The sequence below is a fragment of the Macaca fascicularis genome, chromosome 7 (genome assembly GCF_037993035.2).
Source record: "Macaca fascicularis isolate 582-1 chromosome 7, T2T-MFA8v1.1".
NCBI classification, from domain to species: Eukaryota; Metazoa; Chordata; class Mammalia; order Primates; family Cercopithecidae; genus Macaca; species Macaca fascicularis.
The window spans coordinates 71,120,776-71,143,425 of NC_088381.1; the positions used below are offsets into that span (position 1 = coordinate 71,120,776).

The 22,650-nt window shown below is 36.9% G+C and overlaps 1 protein-coding gene across 3 annotated transcripts in view; it reads left to right on the forward strand.

The window, feature by feature from the left end:
- Positions 1 to 22,650, forward strand: part of AGBL1 (AGBL carboxypeptidase 1) — a 947,782-nt gene that overhangs the window by 601,135 nt on the left and 323,997 nt on the right. For all 3 annotated transcript variants that reach the window (XM_065548375.1, XM_015453343.4, XM_015453344.4), the window contains exon 22: positions 10,934 to 11,097. In XM_065548375.1, the coding sequence (XP_065404447.1) occupies positions 10,934 to 11,097 (164 nt within the window). The remainder of the gene's footprint in view (positions 1 to 10,933; positions 11,098 to 22,650) is intronic.

Consider the following 22,650-nt stretch of genomic DNA (forward strand, 5'->3'; position numbering starts at 1 on the left):
TATCCCCATCATCTTCCAAGAATACTGGATGGACTTGAATGAGCTGCTGTAGGGCTTGGAGGTCTAAGTAAAGGTTAGGATTGATATTCCACTGGTTTTAACTGGCGTGACTATACCAATTGATAGTGCATTACAAGACTTCCACACCTGTGGGTTAATGGCGCCTGCTCGCACCCACCAAGCGAATCCCCTACCCACTACTTCACTATCCTGTTCTTCCCCACACTTCTTCCATGATCCCCCAGGACTTTATTGAGATTCAGAAACTGAAGGGTTAAAGCCAAACAAAGCAGAACTCAGCTCCATTGCTGTGTCCAGCTTCTGTTCTAATTGGTCGTTGTCCTTTTCATTTGAGTTTCTCAAAATGATGTATGTAACCATGGGGACAGCAGCACCTTTCTCCTTCCCTCAATCTGTGGTCTTAGAAGTAAAGTGCAAAATTAGGTCTGAGAGAACCCATAGAGACCCAGGTTTAGAGAGATTACTCCTGCTAGTCACCACACAAGGTAGCTGCAGGTAGGTTTCAGAAGCCAGGGTGTGGAGCTCAGAGAGCAAAGGGCCAAAGAAGATGAGTACAGGGGACAGTGGTCACCACAGTGAAGGGGAGGGAGGCAGGCTGTTGCTGCACAATACTGGGCTTGTGCATGTCTCTGGTGCCATATTGAGTTTTTTAGTGAAGACATGAGAAAAGAGAGAGGGAATCTGGAACTTAGGGGGAACATAATTTATAAGAAAAGCTGGTCTCCAGATCTGCAAAAGCTCTTGGTAAACAAATACATGAAGTGTAAAGCCTCTATTGAAATGGACAATTTAATAGAGTCAGGGGACTATTTCTGTCACTCTGGCTCTAGTGCTACTTAATTACATAACTTTTTAAATGCAGTTTATGCATCTAAAAAACAGAGTTTGGCTTGATCAGACTCTAGGCTATCTAATGATACAGTCTCTGATTCACATTTACCCTCTATATGCATCCTCAAGAAAGACATGGAAATGTAATCACAGAGGGTCTAGTGGTCTGCTCTGGTCATTCATGGTGTAGGGACAATTTCACCAATAAAAGACCCAAAGGAAGGTCCAGCATAGAAATGAAGGACACGTTTGAAGTCTAGCCCACACCTTCAGCCCTGCTATGCCAGTGAATATATGGCCTTTTTTGCAGTTACTGAGGAAACAATTGTCAGTAATGGATTAGGAAACCTGGGCTGAAAGGACACACACAGAGGGGGCTTTGTGCGGAGGAGCCCATCAGATGAAATCTGGCAGAGACACCAACATGCTTAGTGATTGATCCAGTCCTCAGCATGAAAGCATTAGAGTCCATTTGATCAGGTCGATAAGTGGAGAAGCCACAGAGCCCATCCGCCAGTCCTCATGCTTTCTTCTCTGCTACCTATTAGAGTTCACAGATCTGCATGGCCGGATTGACTCAGTTTTAACATCTCTGTTGGGTGCATGTCGAGGCAGGGGATATACACACTTAATTCAAGTTCAGAGCCTCTCCAAACCTGTTTAAAACTCCAAAAGTCACTGTCTTTCAACTCATGCTGGCTCTTTGTAAAGGTTCTGAGAATGTTTGGAGGGACAATGCTAAGGAAATAAATGTCTCATTGCTATTTCTTCACCAGACCTTTTCATTGGGTGTTTACCTCCCCTGCCAAGTAGACACAAGCCTAATGACCCCAAAAAAGTTAAGGGGAATCTAGGTGATACCAGGTAGTTCATGGGAAGGAAAAAGTAGGAACCTTAGAAACTAGATAGGCCTAACCAGCTTATTCCTTTGCCTTTTGTTATTGAGCATTTAAATTAAAATATTAAATTTAAATTTAATGATTTATAAAAGTTAATTTTAAATTTAATTTTATTTATAGATTTAAAATCACATATTACATAAAACAACATCTTAATTCAGATATACTTCTTTCAGGCTTACATGCATTGCCGAAGGAAAGAATGACTAGCAAAAGCAATTACGTAATTTGTGGATTTAAAAAAAATAAGGAAAATGCGCAAAGAAAATATTTAAATCATGCCACCTCATCATGCATTTCTAACCAGTTAACATTTTTGTACCCATATATCATTTTAAAAATTTAAAGTAAAATTGGGATAATAAAGAATATAGCACACTATAGTCAATTGTAATTTACATTATGATTATATCCCTATGACGTTGCCAATTTGAAATACATTATGATGTCAATATTTCCACAGTGTGAATTCACTCAAGTTTATCTGACTAGTAATAGACCGGTGCACATTTTGGATTTTCTCTGTTGCTCATTTTGCGATTATTTCCTTAATATTAATTTCTGAAATTTGTACTGTTAACTCCAAGAGTTTAAACACTATTAAGGCTTTTGAAATACACTTCCAAATTTTCCTTGGAACGAATGTGGTGGTATGTGCTTTTGCCAATGCTAGAATGTAACAGTGACTGTTTCTAGTCCATTTCCAGCAGATGATTATGATTTGAGGCTGAAGGTAAGCCTGAGACGAGAAGAGAATCATAGTATTTTATTGTTACATTAATTTACATTTTATATCAAAGCAAATTCACATTTTTTTCTCTATTGGAATTATGTTTATTTTGTTGTTTCCATTTTAGTTTAGTTTGTGGTATTTCAGGCTATTTAGATATATTCAAATGTTATATATCCAATCATTAATATTTTCCTTTATGATTTCTTCCTTTGAAAATATGCACTGAAAAACCTTCTCCTGGTTTGGAGATGACAAAACATTAATATATTCTATTCCTTTTTATCATTAAATTCTTTGATCATTTAACTCTTTAATCAAAATAATTATTTTTTTATATTTGGGGTAAGATTTTTCGCTCAAATATTACAAACTGCTTTTGAGTTTTTATCTTTATTGTAGTCCTTTTCCTGGTACCTGAAGGGCTCCTTTGTCAACTGCAAACCTTTATTTATCCCAAGATTTTTGTGCTTTTTGTATTCTTCCTTTGATCTGCCTGCCATGTTTTATATCAATACCAAAACCTTTCATCATCATCGCGTACAACAGCTTTTTCTTATCTGTAAGAGAAAACCCTCGTTAATAGTTTTTACTTTTTATTCTGGGATATTCTTGCCATGTATTCTTCCAGAGGGGAATTTGTTTTCCAAGTCTGAAAATCCCCAGTGGCATTCTGATTTCTTATGCTTTGATAGACTAATAGGGGGAGAATTCATATTGCATGGTCCTGGGCCTTGCTTTCCCAGAATTTATTTAGATGTTCCTTGCTGTCTCTTTGTCCTAGGATTTATCACATAACTCTTGGGATATTTATTAGTAATTTCATTCTCAGGTATTTTATAGTTCTGTGACTATTGTGAATGGAATTTTTATCATACTTAATAATTTATTTTGCTGGTTTAAACAAAGAAAATGGATTTTTGTATATTTGTAACCTATTTACTCAACTGTGGCCTTATCTCTAATAAATTTTGTCTTTCAGTTGATTTATTTGGTTTGTTTTAGGATATAATCAGTCTTCAAATAAAGATAATATGATTCTTCTTTTCTAATATGTATGACTCATTTTTTCTTATCTTATTGAATTGTGTGGGTCTTGCCAAATATAGTAAATAACAGTGGTGAAAGCAGGCCATAGTTTTGGTGATAGTTTTAACAAGGACTGTGTTAATGTCAAGTACGATTTTGACAATTGGTTTTACGTAAGCATTTGCTGCTGTTATTGATAATAATAAGTACTTATATAATATGCAATGGGCCAACTACTGATCTCAACTTATATATTAATTCATGGAATTATCTCAGCAACTCCATGAATTAGATATTATTATGATTATTATAATTATTATTTCCATTATATAGAGAAAACCGAAGCACCAAAAAGTCAAAGGGCTTCCCCAGAACCCTGCAGTTAGAAGTGGAAGCACGAGGACTGTAACCCCAGCGATATGGGTCTTGGGGCCTGTGTTTACACACACCATGCCAGGCTATCTTCTCAGGTTTACAAAGAATCCTGGTGGGCTCATATGAGATGACTTGTTTCAGACATAGATGCATCCATCTAGAAGTTCCTGCTATTTTCTTCTGTTCTCTGCCCTTTATCTTGATATGTTTGGTATGTTAACATCTATACTAGCAGATTTCCTAATGATACCATCATCATCATCATGCCATTCTTAGAAAAATACTCTCTAAATCATGTATATTTTTTATATATTATATTTCTGAACATAAATTACTTTTTTTAAATTGAGATATCTATGTATCTATGTATCTATATATCTTTCTATGTATCTATCTATGAGGTTGGCTTGCTGCCCTGTTTATATATTAGTAATACAATAATCAGTTTTTGGTATTAGGATTATGTTAATATTTTAAAACAAATTATGAAACTTTTTTTTGTTTATGATGTGGCTTGCATTCAATGTTTTCCCTTCTCTAGGTTTGTCTTCCTGAGGCTCCTACCCATAACATTTTGAGGTACAATACTTTCTCTTCAAAATTATATGTATCTTGCTCCATTGTCTTAGGTATTAGTAGTATGAATAAATATTAGATTGTTTAATTTTAGTTATTTATAAGGATCTTGATCCTTTTTTCTTTCTTTTCTTTAATCATATTTCAAATACTTGGAGACCCTGTTTGATATGTAAACTCAGATATGTTTTGTACCGTAGGTGAGTACTCTCTTCCTTCTCCTCAACCTCCTTTCCTTCCTTTTCTTTCTTCTTGGCTTCTGCTATGACTACCATACTATCTGAGTTTTAAATTCCGAATGGGAGCATATCGCTTTTTCCTAATCTCTTCTAAAATTCCTATTTATATATTTAGCTGATCATTTTTATCTAATCTGTTGTGTTAGTCAGTTTTGCATTGCTATAAAGGAATACCTGAGAGTGAGTAATTTATTTAAAAAAGAGGTTTATTTGGCTTACAGTTCTGCAGGCTGTACAAGCATGGTCACAGCATCTGCTCAGCTTCTGGTGAGGCCTCAGGGAGCTTTTCCTCATGGCAGATGTGAAGGGGGAGCAGGCATGTCACATGGTGAGAACAGGAGCAAGAGAGAGAGAGGAGCAGGTGCCAGGCACTTAAAACAACCAGCTCTTGCCTGAACTAAAAATTCAGTCGTTCCCATGGGGAGGGTACCAAGCCATCCATGAGGGATTCAACCCCATGACCCAAACACCTCCCACCAGGCCCCACCTCCAACATTGGGGATCATATTTCAACGTGACATTTGGAAGGGACAAATATCCAATTCATATCATCTACCTTTGAGATATTGGAAAACTTCTTGAAGTTGTCTTCTCTGTAATAGATTTTATTTTCTACATTGAACAGTCTAACTCATGATTTTGGCCTTCAATTTAGGGATTGAATTTTCATCTCAATAGTGCTGTCACTTCTAATTGCTTATTGTTTCCTTTTTGTGCCTTTTAATGTACTTTCACCAATGCAATATACTCGTTTCTTTTAGAAAATATAAACAAGAGATTTCCCAGATTTTTATCATTTCTGGCAGTAAATCTATTTCACAAAAAGACATTTGTTTGGTATCTTCAGAGTGGACCCCTTTTATTTGCAATATTTCTTCATAGATTTAACATCTTTTCTCTGTGCATGTTTACAGAGGATGTTCAATGATGCTCTGTTTTATAAAAAGTGATTACCAGAGGTTGTTGTAAGACTTTGGGGGCAGATACTAAACCTTATTCACTTATAACTTGGATTTTGTAACAAAGGCAGAGACCCATGCAAGGTTTGAGGATTGATTTGGGACCGTCACACAAAGCCAGGACCTCCAGAGATGACAACTGTGGTCAATGAATTAGTAAAACTGCAATCTGCAAAGGGACAATGTGGGCGTATTTGACTTTCTTGGCCATGGCTTTGGGTAGAGCAGTAAAAACGGGCAAAGTCTTCATTCATAATTTCTAAACACAGCCCTCCTTCAAGCAGATTTGGAATCATAATTCACATGTCCCTGTAGCCCAACAGGCCTCAAGCCAAAAATGCTGTCTGTAGTGGTTTCTGATTGGCAGTGTCCTCAAGTACTTAGGGGAGAAAAACAAAAGTTCCAGATGAAGAAAAGAGCACTAACACCAATCTACAAAAACAGACTTTAATATTAAAAAAAATACATTTAGAATTTTAAAAATTATAAAATAATTGAGAAAACAGGCCTATACTATTGACACTCAACAGAAAAATCAAACTAATGAATGATGCCCATCAACACTGCATATGCAGGAATAATCAGTTATGGTAATATAAAATGACCACGGTTATATGTTTTTTAGAAATGGTTTTGAGATGAATGAGTTTACAAGTAGATTCAATCTAGTTGAAGAAAGAATTATTAATATGGAACAAAAATATGAGAAAAATCAGAATTTACTACAGTGAAACAAAGAAATAGAAAATAAGAAAGTAAGGTTAAAAGATGTGGAGGACAAAGGGAAAATAGAAAACATACATTGAATATTAATTTATATTTGATTTCCTTGACAGAGATAAGGGAGAGGCAATATTCAAAAAGATCATGGATGACATTTTTCTAGAATTATTGAAACATACTAATTATCCTATCAATAAATCCCAAATAAAAGAAATGAAAATAAATTTAAATCTACTTCAGAAAATCCAAGATAAAGAGAAGATTTTACAAACTGCTAACCTGAATTCCATCATTCATTTGTATGCATATATAATCTTCAAAACATTTTTTCCAGGTTGCAATAATTTCTTAAAGTATTCTTTAAAATTTCTGAACTATGTGGATATTTTCTTGATGATATTATGGAGCCTCTTCTCCTGGAAATGTTTACGTTTTCTTGGCAAACTATAGCAATGAAGTCTGAAAGTGTGGGTGGAGGGGAGTGGGGTCTGAGGATCATCACCTCTGCTTTCATTGCCAAACCTTTGGCAAAAATTGTATGACTGCCTGCTTTGTACCTTGACTTTATTCAACTTTATTTAAATCATAAGCATTTTACATATTCTAAATGGTTACTATAATTATCATTTTAATAGCTTCCCTATAGTCCATCAAATTTATTCCATTACAATTTCCTTAGTCATTACTCCCCTATTAGACACTTATGGTTTTATTTCCCTCAAATTTGGATTATTATATATAATACTGTCATAATATACATTTTTATGTCTATAGCTTCCCTTTTATTTTGGTTCAGTTTATTAGGAAGGGTTCCCTGAAGTGACATTACCATGTCAAATGTTACGGGGCCACTGCCCTGAAGGTCTCAATCAATTTACACTTCCACCAGGTATTTTGATATGTGCCAGTTTCAGCATGAGAGTCAGCACTAAGTATTATTAAGTTTAAAATATATGCTGGGTGCGGTGGCTCATGCCTGTAATCCCAGTACTTTGGGAGGCTGAGGTGGGTGGATCACTTGAGGTCAGGAGTTTGAGACCAGTCTGGCCAACATGGTGAAACCCTGTCTCTACTCAAAATACAAAAATTAGCTGGGCGTAGTGGCGGGCATCTGTAATCACAGCCACACGGGAGGCTGAGGCAGGAGAATTGCTTGAACCCAGGAGGCAGAGGTTGCAGTGAGCCGAGATCATGCCACTGCACTCCAGCCTGGGCAACAAGAGCGAAACTCTGACACACACACACACACACACACACACACACACTATATAGCAAGCTTATATAATATAGTAAGAGAATATTGTATATATATTATATATGTAATAGTCTATCAATTTGCAGAGTGTAGAAGGCATTTTTATTTAAATAATGAAATGGAACATTTTCCCACATTTGCTTAGTTTTTTCTCTTTTGCACACCAATTATCAGTATTTGTGCTATTTAAACATCTTTTTTGGACCTGATGTTTGTCTTACAGATATCTGACATAACTATTCTTCTTTTGTGGTGAGTTATCAAGAAAAGCTGTTAAAAAACACAGAGAGGGTTGTGCTGGTTAGCCTTGCTTACTAACACTGTGCAGAGATAGGGACCTATATGCCATGAACCTCCTACCTTTCCCTCAAATTTATTTTTGTGCAAAATAAAACCTTGTTTAAGTCACTATAGTCAGACTTTGTTTTATCATCTGTGGAAAAAATTTCTAATTAAGACATCTGAGCTGGGTGAGAAGGGAATTGGATCTCTATTTTATTTATACTCACTTTTAAACATACCCAGAGCCAGTTTTATTCATCAACTTTCTACTGTGAACCTATGATAACTGACCAAAGTGGAGGTCAAAATTTCTAAATTTTATTTACCTGTTTCCCAGTTTATATCCAGAGATATGAGTAAGTCTCCTGGAGTCAAAATAAAATCAATTTTATTTTTAATGCTCACAACATTTGACAATGGGAGAGCAAGATTTAAAGGCACTCACGTGCCCAAACCCAGAGAAGTCAAGTTCTACTTGACAGATACAATATGCATCTGGGAGATAAAAATCCATCCATGCCTCTCCACGTACATTCATTTAGAGTCGTTATTTATCCATTTATCACATACTGAGGATATGACATTTGACAGGTGTGTGCTCCATGCCAGGGATGTAAAGGAAGAAACATACTCCTCAGTCTTTGCCTTTGAAAAGCTCTCTTCCACACCAGTGATGGGGTGTGAGGGGAGGTCATCTACATAAACAAATATATTTAGCCCAGGAGTTCAAGGATGCAGTGAGCTGTGATAGCGCCACTGCACTCCAGCTTGGGTGACAGAGCGAGACCCTTTCTCTAAAACAAAACAAATCAAAAACAAATACAATACTCAAATATGTTTTATACCATGTGAGAGTAAAAAGAAAAAAATAGAGTAGTAAAGAGAGATTAATAGTGAAGTGCAAAATGGAATATAAGGGCCTTGCCCAAGTCTCCACAGCCAATAAAGTGGTACAAGTTCCTTTAATCAAGGTCTTCTGGGCTACTTGTTACAATGGCAACCATGACCTGAAATATGTGGGCCATCATCTGGGGCATCAAATTTTTTTACATTATAAAATACTATCATTTTAGTTGTTATTGTATAGAAGTTGTCTGGTATGACGAACTCTCCCTAACCTACCAGTATGGCATACACTCTGAGGTTTATTTTCCCGAAGGACTCCTTCTTTTAACCTCTACAGAGCACCTGTTATGTGTCTGCTGGAGGCTGGGGTTGCAAATGTGTCTGTGAGTGCTCCTGCCCCTGAGGGCCAGAGTCTTACTCTCACAAAGGAGAGTCTTCCTCGCCTCTCCTTTGCCATCTGTGAGGTGACTGACTGAGCAGGAGGGTGTGACCTTCACTTTCTTCCAACCAAGCCAGCCATTCTAGAATTTTATAAAAGTAACCTGGAAAAAGGGGTGGGGAAAGAATCAGACCTTGGAGCTGTAGAAAAGAGACTGAGATTTCTCTCTCTTTAAAAAGTGATCTTTTCTATTGACTTAAGAAAAAAAACAACTTGTTCAACATCTGTCTTTCCCTTCTGGCTGCTGTCGCTTAAGGAGGAACTGACTTCCCTTAACTCCGAAGTAATGTCTCCTTTCTTTAGGAAAACAGGTGTCAAAACATGCAGCGAATCAAACTTTCAAACAGCTGAAATAAATTTGAGGATTTTCTACCTTTTTAGTGCTTTTAGCCAGGAATTCTTTTGTGAGGTTTACAATTTCCCAATTTGGAATTTTGTTTCTCCTTGGGGTGCTTTTGAGCAATCCTTTTGCATTCTTATTGCTCCATTCCTGTCTTCCATAATAAATCATTATTATTTGGATGTGAAAATCTATTTGCAAAAAAATGATTCACTATCGATTACTTTTTATTTAGGTCAAATGTACTTTATAAACAGGAAGACCTCAGGACCACACTGAATTCTGTTGTATTAAAAATCTTTATAGGAAGAGAGAAAGATAAATTGAGCTAATTTTGATCAATATTGTGACTGTGAAATATTCCTTATCACCAGATGCCTAGGTATGAAAGGGAGAATTATGATTCCATTTTACAGATGAGAAAATCAAGGCAAATAGCGTTCACTGAGCCCAAGCCCCCACAGTTAGAAACTAGTGAAACTAGGATTCACACTTAAGTCTGATCTAACTTCAAAAACCACACACTTTCTAGCTCACCACAATGGAGTCTCTTATAGTCGCTACACAGCTTTTTATGTTGAGTAGTCAGGCCTGAATTTATCTGTTAGCCTCTGGTGCTTACTAGATGCTAGGCCTTGGATAAGTTAGTTGTATTGATAAGTCTGCATCTCCTTATCTGTGGAATGGAAAAAAGAACAATCTCTACCTCATAGGGCTTTGGTAAGGATCCACTGAGTTAATGCAAATCAAAAAGCACAGAAGGTTATCTGGCATGCAGTAAGTGATCAATTAAGTTTTGTCAATTGTTATTATTATCTGTTTCTTCATGAATTATACTATAGAGTACATGTCATGATTTTGCTTTCATGGATATCTGAGTACAGCTGAATAGGGGGTTCTAAATGAATGCTGTTTTTTTTTTTTTTTTAAAGTTTCAGTGTTCAGTATTTATATATGAAAGATTTCCCCTACTCTTCTCCATTGGCTGATAAATTCAGAGGAAGGAAAAGGCATCTCTTAGTAAGATTGTTTATGAACTTTTTTTTCAGCAGTGAAAAACTGTTGTAAAAATACAGATAAAAGCATTGCTGCTTTGACCATGGTGTGGGAAGGGGACAGACTCCTGGATCTCCATGCACCCCACTTCCCTTTATAATCCCTACCAGCTCATTATTGTCATGGGGGTATTTCTGGGGAGCCCTGGATGTTGACATCACCACCAATCCACAATGCACACAACAGAACACAATGGACAGCGACTGACAAATATAATTAATTCTCACTGTCTGAAAAAGGCCTGTGTGTAGGAGTCCTTCTTCCCAATCTTCATGTGTCTCCACTCAGCTCCCATTATACATTGTCATGGTTAATGCTTTGTTTAACTTGCAGGGTCTACAGTTTGGTACCAGAGAACTGGAGGAGATGGGAGCCATGTTCTGCTTGGGCCTCCTCATCCTGGAGCTGAAATCTGCCAGCTGCAGCCATCAGCTCCTGGCTCGAGCTGCAACCCTGCTGAGTGCTGAGGAGGAGGCTCTGGACCAGCACCTCCAGCGGTAAGATGCTCCCAAGGGCTCAGAGAAATTTGGACCTTGGTGGTTCCATTGCTGAATATCTCAGTAATGAAAGTCGAGTGGACCTAGGGGTCTTTACACAGACAAAATACGGGAGAACTGCCAAGTGAAGGTAGGTGCAGTTAGGCCCTATTGGATGACCCAAACCAGGGACATATCATTTCCTACTGATGATAAAGAGGATGCTGCCTGTTCATACACATATATGCAAATCTAAAACTATATGTATTTATACATATTTCTAGGTAATGCATTTTACTTATGATAAAGAAGATGTGGCTTGGTGACACACATGGATATCTACATACACTTATATTTTCCAGTTCTGTGTTTATATGTATACAGTTAACATTTTTGAGCCATTACTCAGAAGACAACAATGGCAATCTCATTGGCAATATCTAGGCACTTGGAGACAAGAAATGCTTTACTCTCTTGCCATTCTCAAACACCATAGTTCCTTCTTGGAAGATGAAGGGAACCACTTGAAGATGATTAACGCATTGGCTCAGAGAACCAGGATCCCAGCCACAGCAGGGAAAGGCTGGATCTCTGAGAATCGTGGGGATTGTTAATGAGCCAAGGGAAGGAGAACCGTTATCCAAATGAGCCCTTTTGATGCTCTTTCCTGTTGAGAAATATTTTAGATTTGACCAAAACAAATTCAGGGGGCAAGAGGGGAAGAAATAATGGGCATATGAGAGGAGAGAGGATGGAGGGGAGTCCAAGAAGCCAAAGGCAGCTAAGTCATTGCCCACACTTTGAGTGTCAGAATGGATGGGAAAATTGAGCTGTTGGGAAAGTGTTTCCTGCTAAATGAGGAGGCATCTGGTCATGCACTTCACATCCAAAGGTAGAGAGAAAGCCATTCATCCTGGGACCATCTTATTTCTAGCTCATTTTCATGAATTTTCCTCCTGTTCCTGTTGGGCGACTGTTGCAGTGTGACTTCTTCCCCAATGGCCAGTGAAGCCTAGAAAGATGTAGCAGTATGCCTTAATACTGCTTTGGAAGGCTCTGGTTTTCTGAGACTTGATTATCTAAATGCAGTAATTAACTTGCTCACCACACTGGGCTATAGACCATAGACTACAGAAACTTAAATTTAAGTGCAGGGCTCTTTCCTCCATAGAGCTGCTGCTGCTGATTTCTTTTGGCATCACAACCGCTTCCGCCTGCCCTGGCCCCTTCAACACCCCTCAGTGTCTGAAGGCTTCGTGTGTTTGGTATCATTGTGGTGTTTTCAGACTCTCCCTCTGACAGCAAGCACTTCCACCTGCCAGCATATATATTTCAACTTGTCTTTTCATCTTTTCCTTTACTAAGCTATCTTGGGTGTAGGCATGCCTGGATTTTTTTTCCTTCTTTCCCTTTTTCCCCCTCTCTCCTCTGCTGCTCATTCAGGGAAGATTGAGCAGAATTGGCATTGCTTGCTTTCGTCAAATTGATTGTGCCCATCTGTTTGATCCAATGCAGTGAGGATTAGTTGCCTGCAAACTGGAACAAAAAGAAATCTATCAAAGAAATGCCTTTTCTAATTCAAGTCTAAAGAATTTGATGTCAGGCTTCAAATACAATGGCTGCTATATAGGTTATTATAAGGAGATAGTATTATTTGCCCCTACCTTTCCACACCATTTCACACAACTATTAGTTTTTCAATTGCATCCTGACCAAGGGGATTGAAGCTAGAGGTCCTTCCATGACCTCTGACCTTTCCTAGGCTGGTGCAGCTCCTTAAGGGCAGGATACCTGAAAACAGGATGTGATTAATATGTCTACTTTGAATAGATTTGAATTAAGTTTGGCAGACATGGAGTTTGGTGGAGATCAGCAGGAGGGAAACTACCTATTTCACCCAGACATTTGTATGGTAATATATTTTCCTATTCGTTACGAAGCAGTTGACCACACAGATTGTGATTCTTGCCAAAAGGACCTGAAAACTACATGGTTGTGAGGGAGATCACCCTGAGCATTTCTTGACCCCCAAAATATTCCAGCCGATAAGCTTATGGTCACAAAAAGATGACAGAGAGAACATTTATAAAATCTACTGGTTTCAAACCATCAATAGGTTTTTTGAGAACCATTTGATTAGTTTCTGAAGAATAAAGTTAAATCCTGAGATGTAATAATCAGCAGAGTGAAACCTAGAACTTTTGTTGGTGTCAGGATTCTTATTGTAATACAAAGAGTGTAACCAATGTTTGTCAACACAAATCTGTGTATGTTTTAAAGAGGAGACCTCTACCACCCTCCTCCCCTCCTGCCTCTTCCTTGGATATAACAGGGTTTCCAGCATCCCACAAGAAGATTTGTGTTGTTGTTGCATGGAAGGAATTATGAATAACAAGGTGGGTGAGGGGGCTCTTCTCCAAAGATCTGCCCTAAAGAAATACAAGAATGGCTGTGTGCCATGGCTCATACCTGTAATTCCAGCACTTTGGGCCTAGGCGGGCAGATCACGAGGTCAGAAGTTCGAGACCATCCTGACCAACATGGCGAAACCCTGTCTTGAACCCAGGAGGTGGAGGTTGCAGTGAGCCAAGATCGTGCCACTGCACTCCAGCCTGGGTGACAGAGGGAGACTCTGTCTCAAAAAAAAAAAAAAAAAAAAAAAAATGGAAGGATGTGGTACTGCATCCTCTCCTAGGCACACAGACAGCATTAACTCCTGGGGAGTGATCAGCCAGGAAGACAAAGTGTGGCTGCACACTGTGGACATCGTGTTTTCTGACAATAGGTTTCATGCTTCATTTACCATAAAAACAATTAGAGTGTAGTCAATATCCACAGAGCAACTCACCATTTTTCAAGAGCAGAAGAGCAGAGATAGCGGATGTTTGCCTAGTGACTGACGCTTAAAATGAAGTACATGCATGCTTTGTTATGTGTTTCCTTTTGCAGTCGTCTTCTTCCCAGTTGCTCATTTCAGAAATGTCTGCATACTCATGAAAGCATCTTTTGATCTTTCCTTTCCTTTTGCTTTCTCCTTCCTCTCAATCTTATCCCTGGAAATAATTGTGTGTGCACTGCAGGAATGCTAAGCTTCTTCTTCAGGAGGAGCCGTTTATCCATTGTGACAGGTCTTTTGCAAAGTCATTTAAGTTTTGCCGAGTCAGCCACTGTTCTTCTCGATTTGTATCCCTCCATTGCCTCTTGCTCTTCTCAGCCGAGCCCCCCACCCTCCATTTGTCCCTCCACTAATAACAAGAGAAAGCTAAAGCTCAGAGCTTCAGAGCTGTGCCTCAGCAATGGCTCAATACCTCTCATGTTCTCCGAAATTATAGTCCTGTTGCTTTAGCCTGGGCTCACCTTAGTATCTACATAAACTAGGTTTGTTTGACGGGATAACACTAAAAGAATAAAAATTCTACATAGATCTTAGAAAAAAATGTTTAATAATTTAAAAAGCGCTTGATTTTCATTTGTAAAAGTATGATTTCGTTCTTTAGAATGAGAAAATGAAATTAGGAAGGCAGACAAAAGCGCCCCTATCCCTGTCTCATCATCCTGATAACTACTGTCAACATTTTGGTGAAGTATCTTAAATTATTTTTCTCGTTTTTAACTTAGTTTATTGTTTTAAATTGACAGATAAAATTGTATGTGTTTATTGTGTACCATATGATGCCTTGCAGCACATATACATTGTAGAATGGCTAATTCTAGTAATTAACCTATGTATCACCCCACAAAGTTATCATTTTTGTGGTGGGAACATTTAACATCCACTCTTCTGTCATTTCTCAAGAATATAATATATTGTCATTAACTACATTCATCATGCTGACAATAAATTATTTGAACTTATTCATAGGTTATATTTTTTACCTATAGATAAATAGACATACAGTACTGTCAAAAACAATGTACTATAGTTCTTCTATTTGCAGCTTTATAAACACTGGTTGTTTCTATATTAAAACCTTTGCCATTTTTAGGAGAAAATGGGGTGCTGTTTTAATTTAGAATTTGCTGTTTTCTGATGCAAATAAAAATCCTTCTATATCATGAGTATTCTGTTTTATAAATTTCCTAATCATGTCTTTGTGCATTATTCTGTTAACCATTCCTTTTTTTAAAGAAGTTATATTACATTTAATTTTAATTTTTGTGTTAAAGGTACTCAACTTCTGTTTGTCTTGTATGCTGCAAATATTTTCCCCAAATTGTCATTTACCTTTCACATTTTTTATATGGTTTATTGACATTGAATGTTTTTGCTTTCAAGTAATTATGTTTATCAATTCTTTTCTTTGCTTCTCTTGCCTTGGATAAACCTATCTACCTCAGTTTAATAACAGATAAATTCACACCCACTGTTTATCTGTTATTGAACCAAGGTAGGCAGATAGTTTTATAGTGAGTATATTTACATATTATAATTTCTTTTACATTTTTACTATTGAATCATTTTGTATTTTTAAATAATCCACCTTTTATTACTGATGAGTAATGCCAGTTTATTACATAGTACATACACATGCATGTACCTGGGTATATTTTTTGGATTTATATTCTGTTCCATTAGTCTGTCTGCCAAGAGCACATAGTTTTTAATACTGTAGCTTTGTAATCTAAATGTATGATGTTGCAAACACCACCTCATTAGTATTTGTTTAAAAATGTGTTTTGCTACATTCCCTTCTTTATTTTCACGGATGCACTCTATAATGAGTTGTTAGCTGCCACTGGGATTTTAACTCAGGCAATATTAAAATTACAGATATTTTTGGTTTATGGACTGCTTGTCTATGTTACTTTTATAAAATCTGATATTTTTATTCACTTATTCAGATCTGCTTTGATGTTCATCAGTAAAGTATTGTAGGGATTCTTTTTGTATCCTTTTCATGTAGTTCCTGAATATATCATCAAAAACTTTTCATTTCAATATTTAAAAAAGTTTTGTTAATCTAAAAAGTGTATTTTTCACTACATTGCTTCTAAGTGCTTGTTTTAGTTATATAGGAAATTTCTGGGTTATTTATATATTTATTTGCAACTTCAATGAACTCTCTAGTTATACCTAAAAGTATTTCCATGGATTTTTCTGTTTGTCTGGATAGAAAACAGTATCATTTATAAATTTTGACCATCAGCTTTGCTTACTTCTTTTTCTTATCTTATGATCTTGGCTAGAGTTTTGAGACCAGGGTTTAAGGCTGAGGATTTTATGAGCATCCTCACCATAAACCTAACTTCAAAATGAGAATGACTCTAAGCACTTAAGAATTAAGTGAAATGGCTCTTGGTTTGATATTAATAGTTGATATCTTCTTCATTATTACTATTTTTTCTTAGCTTATTAATTTAACAAAGTCCAGACTGGATGATTACTTTTATCAAAAACTTCCTTAGTATCTAGAAAAATAACTATTTACTTGAATTAATAAAATCTTATAGATTTTCTAATATTCAGCTACTTTACATTTCTAAGGAAAATGTATTTGGCTGTGATCTAAAATATTATTTTAATGTAGACAGTGATGTTACGTACTGTGAACTCAGGAGCTTTGTGCCTATATTTGTGAATGAGTGAAGTCTGTACTTGGTCTCTATTGTTCTATGACCTGGAGCACTTTAAATGTCCTAGGATACATCTGCACCTTGAGCATGTACATACTGCTTATAAAATCATCTGTGTTCTATTTATTTGAAACAAAAATATAATTTTTCCAATGTTAATTTTCCCAAATAAGAATTACCTATGGCATTTAAATTGTCTTATAATCATGTTCAGATCATTTTAAAATTCAACTTTGTGTTTAATGACTTGCATTGCTCATCTCTACCCATTCTATGCAATCATGTCCTCATTCTTTTTTCTCAATGTTGATTCATCTTACATTTTTCAGAGAACACCTTAAAAATAGTTTTTCTTTTTTAAAATGTAAATCAATGGAGTTTTTTGCATATTAATACATATGTGAATATCTTTCTCTTCCCTTTGCCTAGGAATTCTACATTCCCTGCCTAGAGATTTTATGGGTAACACATTAAAACAGTGTAGACGTGTCCAAATTTATTCTGGTGTGTAATCTTATGGTAGCCAGCCTAATTTTTCTTTCTTTCTATGTACCCTGTTTTTTCTTTTTCTTTTTCTTTTCTTTCTTTTTTTTGGAGGGGGGGATGGGTGTATCTCTCCGTCCCCTAGACGGGAGTGCAGTGGGGCAGCCTCAGCTCACTGCAACCTCCACCTCCTGGGTACAAGGGATTCTCTTGCCTTAGCCTCTTGAGTAGCTGGGATTACAAGTGCCTGCCATCATGTCTGGCTAATTTTTATATTTTTAGTAGATACGGGTTTTCACCATGTTGGCCAGGCTGGTTTTGAACTCCTGACCTCAAGTGATCCACCCACTTCAGCCTCCCAAAGTGCTGGGATTACAGGCGTGAGCCACTGCACCTGGCCGCACCCTGTCTGTTCGACCTTCATAGTTGTAGTAGTTTCTCTTTGTTCCCTAACACAAAGATTATTTTTCTACTACATCAAAAATATTTCCTTTTTCCTCCCTTCTTTCTTTTTTCTTGTGTGTGTGGTTTAGTTCCTTTTAATTGATTTTGAATTATGGACATTCTATTCCCTTGAAACATGTCTCAATTATAAAGGATCAGTGATGCCACCTGACGTCTTCATTATCTTCCTCTGAAGTGTTTGGTATCTGTTTTCTAACCTCTTATCTGTTATCTCTTCTTCTTTAATCCTTTTTACCTCCTTGCCCCAATTCATCAAATTCTGGAAGTTTGTCTCAAGTTTGCCCTCACACATTCAATTTTCTGCAGCATAGACTCTCTATTCTTTGCTGATAACATATTTTAATTTTGGTGAATTTACATTTGGGTTTCATTGCACCCATTCCTCATCTTTCATGAGTTTCCTTTTATTCATGTTTGTACTATTGCCAGCTCACTTTCCATTTGGATCAGTTATCTCTTCATTTATCGTCCCATAGATTCCTTTTTGAAAAACAACTTTCCAGATACCTTCATACAGGCTCCATGATGCTTGTTTCTGTGTCCTACGGCTAGTCATTCCCCTGAAGTGCACCACTGCCAAGCTTCTGGAAAGGCATTGGCCTCCTTGTACTTTTGCAGGATGTTTCACCACCTCTGGGTTGTGCTTCTTACCTGTTCCTGCTCTTCCAACTTCTTTTCCTCATTTTTTTGTTTATTCATTTTGAATCACGAGAGCTCTGCCATGACTTACAATTATTCAATAATGAAGAGTTTATATGTTCTTTAAACCCTTTTGTGGTCTAGCTGGATGTAGAGAGGTCCTCTTGTTTTAATAGAAAGTAACCTTATTTAGGTGGTGCTTTCTCTTCAGTAATTCATGGTATTTTGGCTTTTATTTGAAAGTACAAGGTTGGGGTGATTGTGTTGGAGAGGTTAAGGAAAGCGGGCATGGAGAAGTGAATGAAGATGGGAAATGCCCTACTAATATCTATGGGCCAAAATGGGAAATTTGGGATTGGAGACAATGGTTCCCATAAAGATCCCATTAGAGTAAAGCAAAGGATGGAGTCTTAGTAGAATCTTTGGTTTCAAGTTAACTTTCTATTTCCATCAATTCCAAATTAATGCTACATGACTATTCTGGTAATAACACTCTTTAATTGTCTGCTGTCATCTTAATTTTATTCAAATTTTAAAAAATTAGCCCATAGTAGGAAATATCTGAGAATATTCTTAGCTTCTTTCTATAGTTGCAGGCAAATAAATGCTACATGCAGGGAAATGCTGGAATGGAACTCCACCTGGGAGTCATTATAGATTATGAGTATCACGTCCTGCTTTAAAACATTAAATGGCTCCCTAACTGATCAAGGCAAATGAACTGATTGGCCAGAAGAAGTGCTAATTTTAGGCTGGGAAAACAATAGCAAAAACAAAACAAGCAAGCAAACAAAAACCTTCTTTCACTAGCTGTTAAAGAAAAGCAAAATCAAATATATTTTGGTATGATTTTATGCTGATTCTTCTATAATAGATAAATTAAAATAGTGAAAACCCAGTGTTCATGTGTCTGTGAAGAAAGAGGTTTAGTAATATCATGCAGCTATTGGTAAATTGGTTTACTTTTCTCTGGAGAGCAATTTGGCAGTTCGTAAAAAGGCCCATAAAAATCTCTCATTTGATCCTATGTTTTCAGCTTACAGAATATTACTCAAGACAATAAACATAACAGAAAAGAATATTTAATATGTACATATTTATATAAATAGTACTTATTTCTCCACATAATTTTAAATAACTCAAATTCTTAGCAGTAAAAAAAAAGAACATTATTGATAATTTTCTGGACTACTATACTACCATGTAAATAATAGGTATATCAATTTATACATAAGATAATAAAGCAAACATTTATTAGGGCCTTACCCTGAACCAGATGCTGTGCTAAGCATTTTATAAATATTATCTCACTTAATCCTATAAATAATCCCATCTAGTAGATGCTATCATTAACATTGCCTTTTACAAACAAGGAAATTAAGTTTTATAGAGGCTAAGAAGTTTGCCAAATGTCATGAATATATTTAAGAGACTGTGCTGGCATTTGAATCTACTTTTGACTAACTCCATGGCTCAAGTTCTTATCCTTTATTATATTTAGCCTTTCAAATAATAGATGAAAACCAAAGCAGAATAATTAATGGTGTACGCATGCTGATTATGAGTTCAGCAACATACGACACTGACAGGGGTGGGGGGGCATTAAATGTATAATCTAAACTTAATTTAGTTTTATTAATTTCTTTCTCTTTACAGTTCCTTAAAGTATATGTTGGGTGCATGTATATCTGTGTGTGTTTCTTGGTAACTTTTAAAATTCAAAAGACTTGGGTTCATTTTGGACCATAAATATCCCTTGATTATTTTAATACTATTCAGGGAAGATTATTGTATACCATTATAGGTTGAATGCGTCGTAACCCATGGTGATTACAAAAGAGAAAAAGATTGCAGACACCAAGGAGTGAAAGTGCATTTTCTTCATATTGCATTTGCTGCTTACAAAATGTTACCACCTAATAACAACCATGAAAGTTAACCTAAAAGAATTCCTATTTTACAAGTGACTCCATGGGAGCCCAGGGAATCTAAGTGACTTGCTAGGTGTAGTTAAGTGATTTACACATTGCCAGTCAACGTGGGGGATCTCATTCGCCTCTGCCTCAGGCTCAACCAAATGAACTGCAGGTCTCTTGCCTATGAAACTATAAATACCTGAAAACAGAATAGGCTACCAGCCCCTGGAAAAGGATTTCAATCAAGAAACTCACTCTTACCACTCTCTATAGCAACTGCAGCCCTTCCCAGCCCTTGTCTTTTGTTGTTAATTCTAAAAATTGAAGGCAAATAAAACCTTTGAAGTTTTCCCAAACAGGAGCGGTTGTTTTCATTTAAGAAGGCTTCAAATAGCCTGGCATGGGTGGTCTAAGTTAACTCAATAACTTTTCATTAATATTTACAGCATTACCCCTTTCTCTTCTTTCTAATTCTTATTTCTTTTTATTAAGTACCCTGTGACACCTATGGTTCTTATAACAGAGCTAGTCCTTTAGTTCAAAGCCATTTACCTACGAGAGCTAATCTACCAGATGTGCTAGAGGAAAACAAAAGTGTAAATACAACAGTGAAGGCAAAGGAGAGAAGGAAGAGAGGGAAGGAGAGAGGGAGGGAGGCTAATGAACAGGAAAAGAAATCAAGGTATTTGAACTAAGAGATCCTTATGGGGATAAAAAGCATCATAGAATGTTTACATTTTTGGTTTGAAAGATCCTGAACTTAGATTACTAATTTAGAAGAAAGATAGTGCCTTTTAAAGTTTCTGTGAACATTTCCACGTTTTACCTGATTTCTTCATCCTAGCCAATTGCCAAGTTGCCCTCTCTCAGGAAGGAGGGAAGTAAAGAACCCTAGCTACATTCTACTGTACCCAAGATGAAATAGTCTATCATTGCTTTCGCTGTCCTGTAAATTTCCATGAATTTCTCACGTTAGTACCTAGCATAGTTTTCTTTTTTTTTTCTCTCTCCTTTTTTCTCTTCTTTTATTTATTTATTTATTTATTTATTTATTTATTTTTAAGACAGAGTCTCACCACATTGCCCAGGCTGGTCTCAAACTCCTGGGCACAAGCAGTCCTCCTGCCTTGGTCTCTCAAAGTGCTGGGATTACAGATGTTAGCCACCACACCTGACCCCTAGCATAGTTTAGATCATAGGCACGTGGCTTAAATTCAAGGAAGTTTAATTCTGATTCAAAGTATTTCTGGGATGACAAGCTCTGAGAATCTATGGAGGTGTCTTAACTTGTTTAGTCTCAGATTTTTTGGCTTTAACATTAGGGAATCTCCTTTCAGATCTAATATCGTACATTTACTCTCAAAGGTACAGCCACTGGCATCCTCACATTCTAACATCAGCAGTAGGGTTGCAATTCTGACTTCAAGATACAAAAGGCAAAGCAGTTGAATTATGCTAAGTGGCAAACAGCTTGTATTTGACTGAATAAAAATTAAATTTTATTTATTTATTTATTTATTTATTTATTTATTTATTTATTTATTTTTTGAGGCGGAGTCTCGCTCTGTCGCCCAGGCTGGAGTGCAGTGGCGTGATCTCGGCTCACTGCAAGCTCCACCTCCCGGGTTCCCGCCATTCTCCTGCCTCAGCCTCCCGAGTAGCTGGGACTACAGGCGCCGCCACCACGCCCGGCTAATTTTTTTGTATTTTTAGTGGAGACGGGGTTTCATTGTGTTAGCCAGGATGGTCTCGATCTCCTGACCTCGTGATCCGCCCGTCTCGGCCTCCCAAAGTGCTGGAATTACAGGCTTGAGCCACCGCGCCCGGCCTAAATTTTATTTTTATGTTGACTGGATAGATGATAAACAGAAGCTTACTAGTGCATAGGTAACAGAAAGGAGTTGTAAACAAGTAATGAGAAAAAGAGAGATGGAAACAACGAGGTATGTTTAGAAATGGACGTCAAGATATGTGGAAAATGATGTCAAACCAACATCCAGCATCCAAAGTAGAATCTGATACAAGATGACCCTTTACAAGGGACTTAAATGTTCTTACCAGGAATCTCAGTAGGTACTATTTTCTGTTTCTGGACACGGACACTTCAGGAGAAAGAAGTGATTACCTCTGCTTGGTCCTTTTAGTTTCTTTAGACAGGTTTGTCCAATTCAGACCTCAAGTATGTTCTAGTAAGCCAGAAAAAATATCTTCTATCATGTGAGAGCTCATTATAGACTTACTGACTGTTCGTGGTGAGAGATGAGCCTATTGGAAAATGAAGATAACTTAGCATAAGCCAATATTGTTTCAGTACAATAGGAATGGAAACTAAATTAGAGTCAATATGTTTATGATGTCTTGGCATTCATCATTTTATTATGTGGCTTTGAATCAGAAAATCTGACTAGCTCCCTATGCTTTGCCAGTGAGTAATAAAATAAGTAGAAGGAAGAGACGATAATGATATAGAATACCATGTGCCTGGAAGTGTGATAAA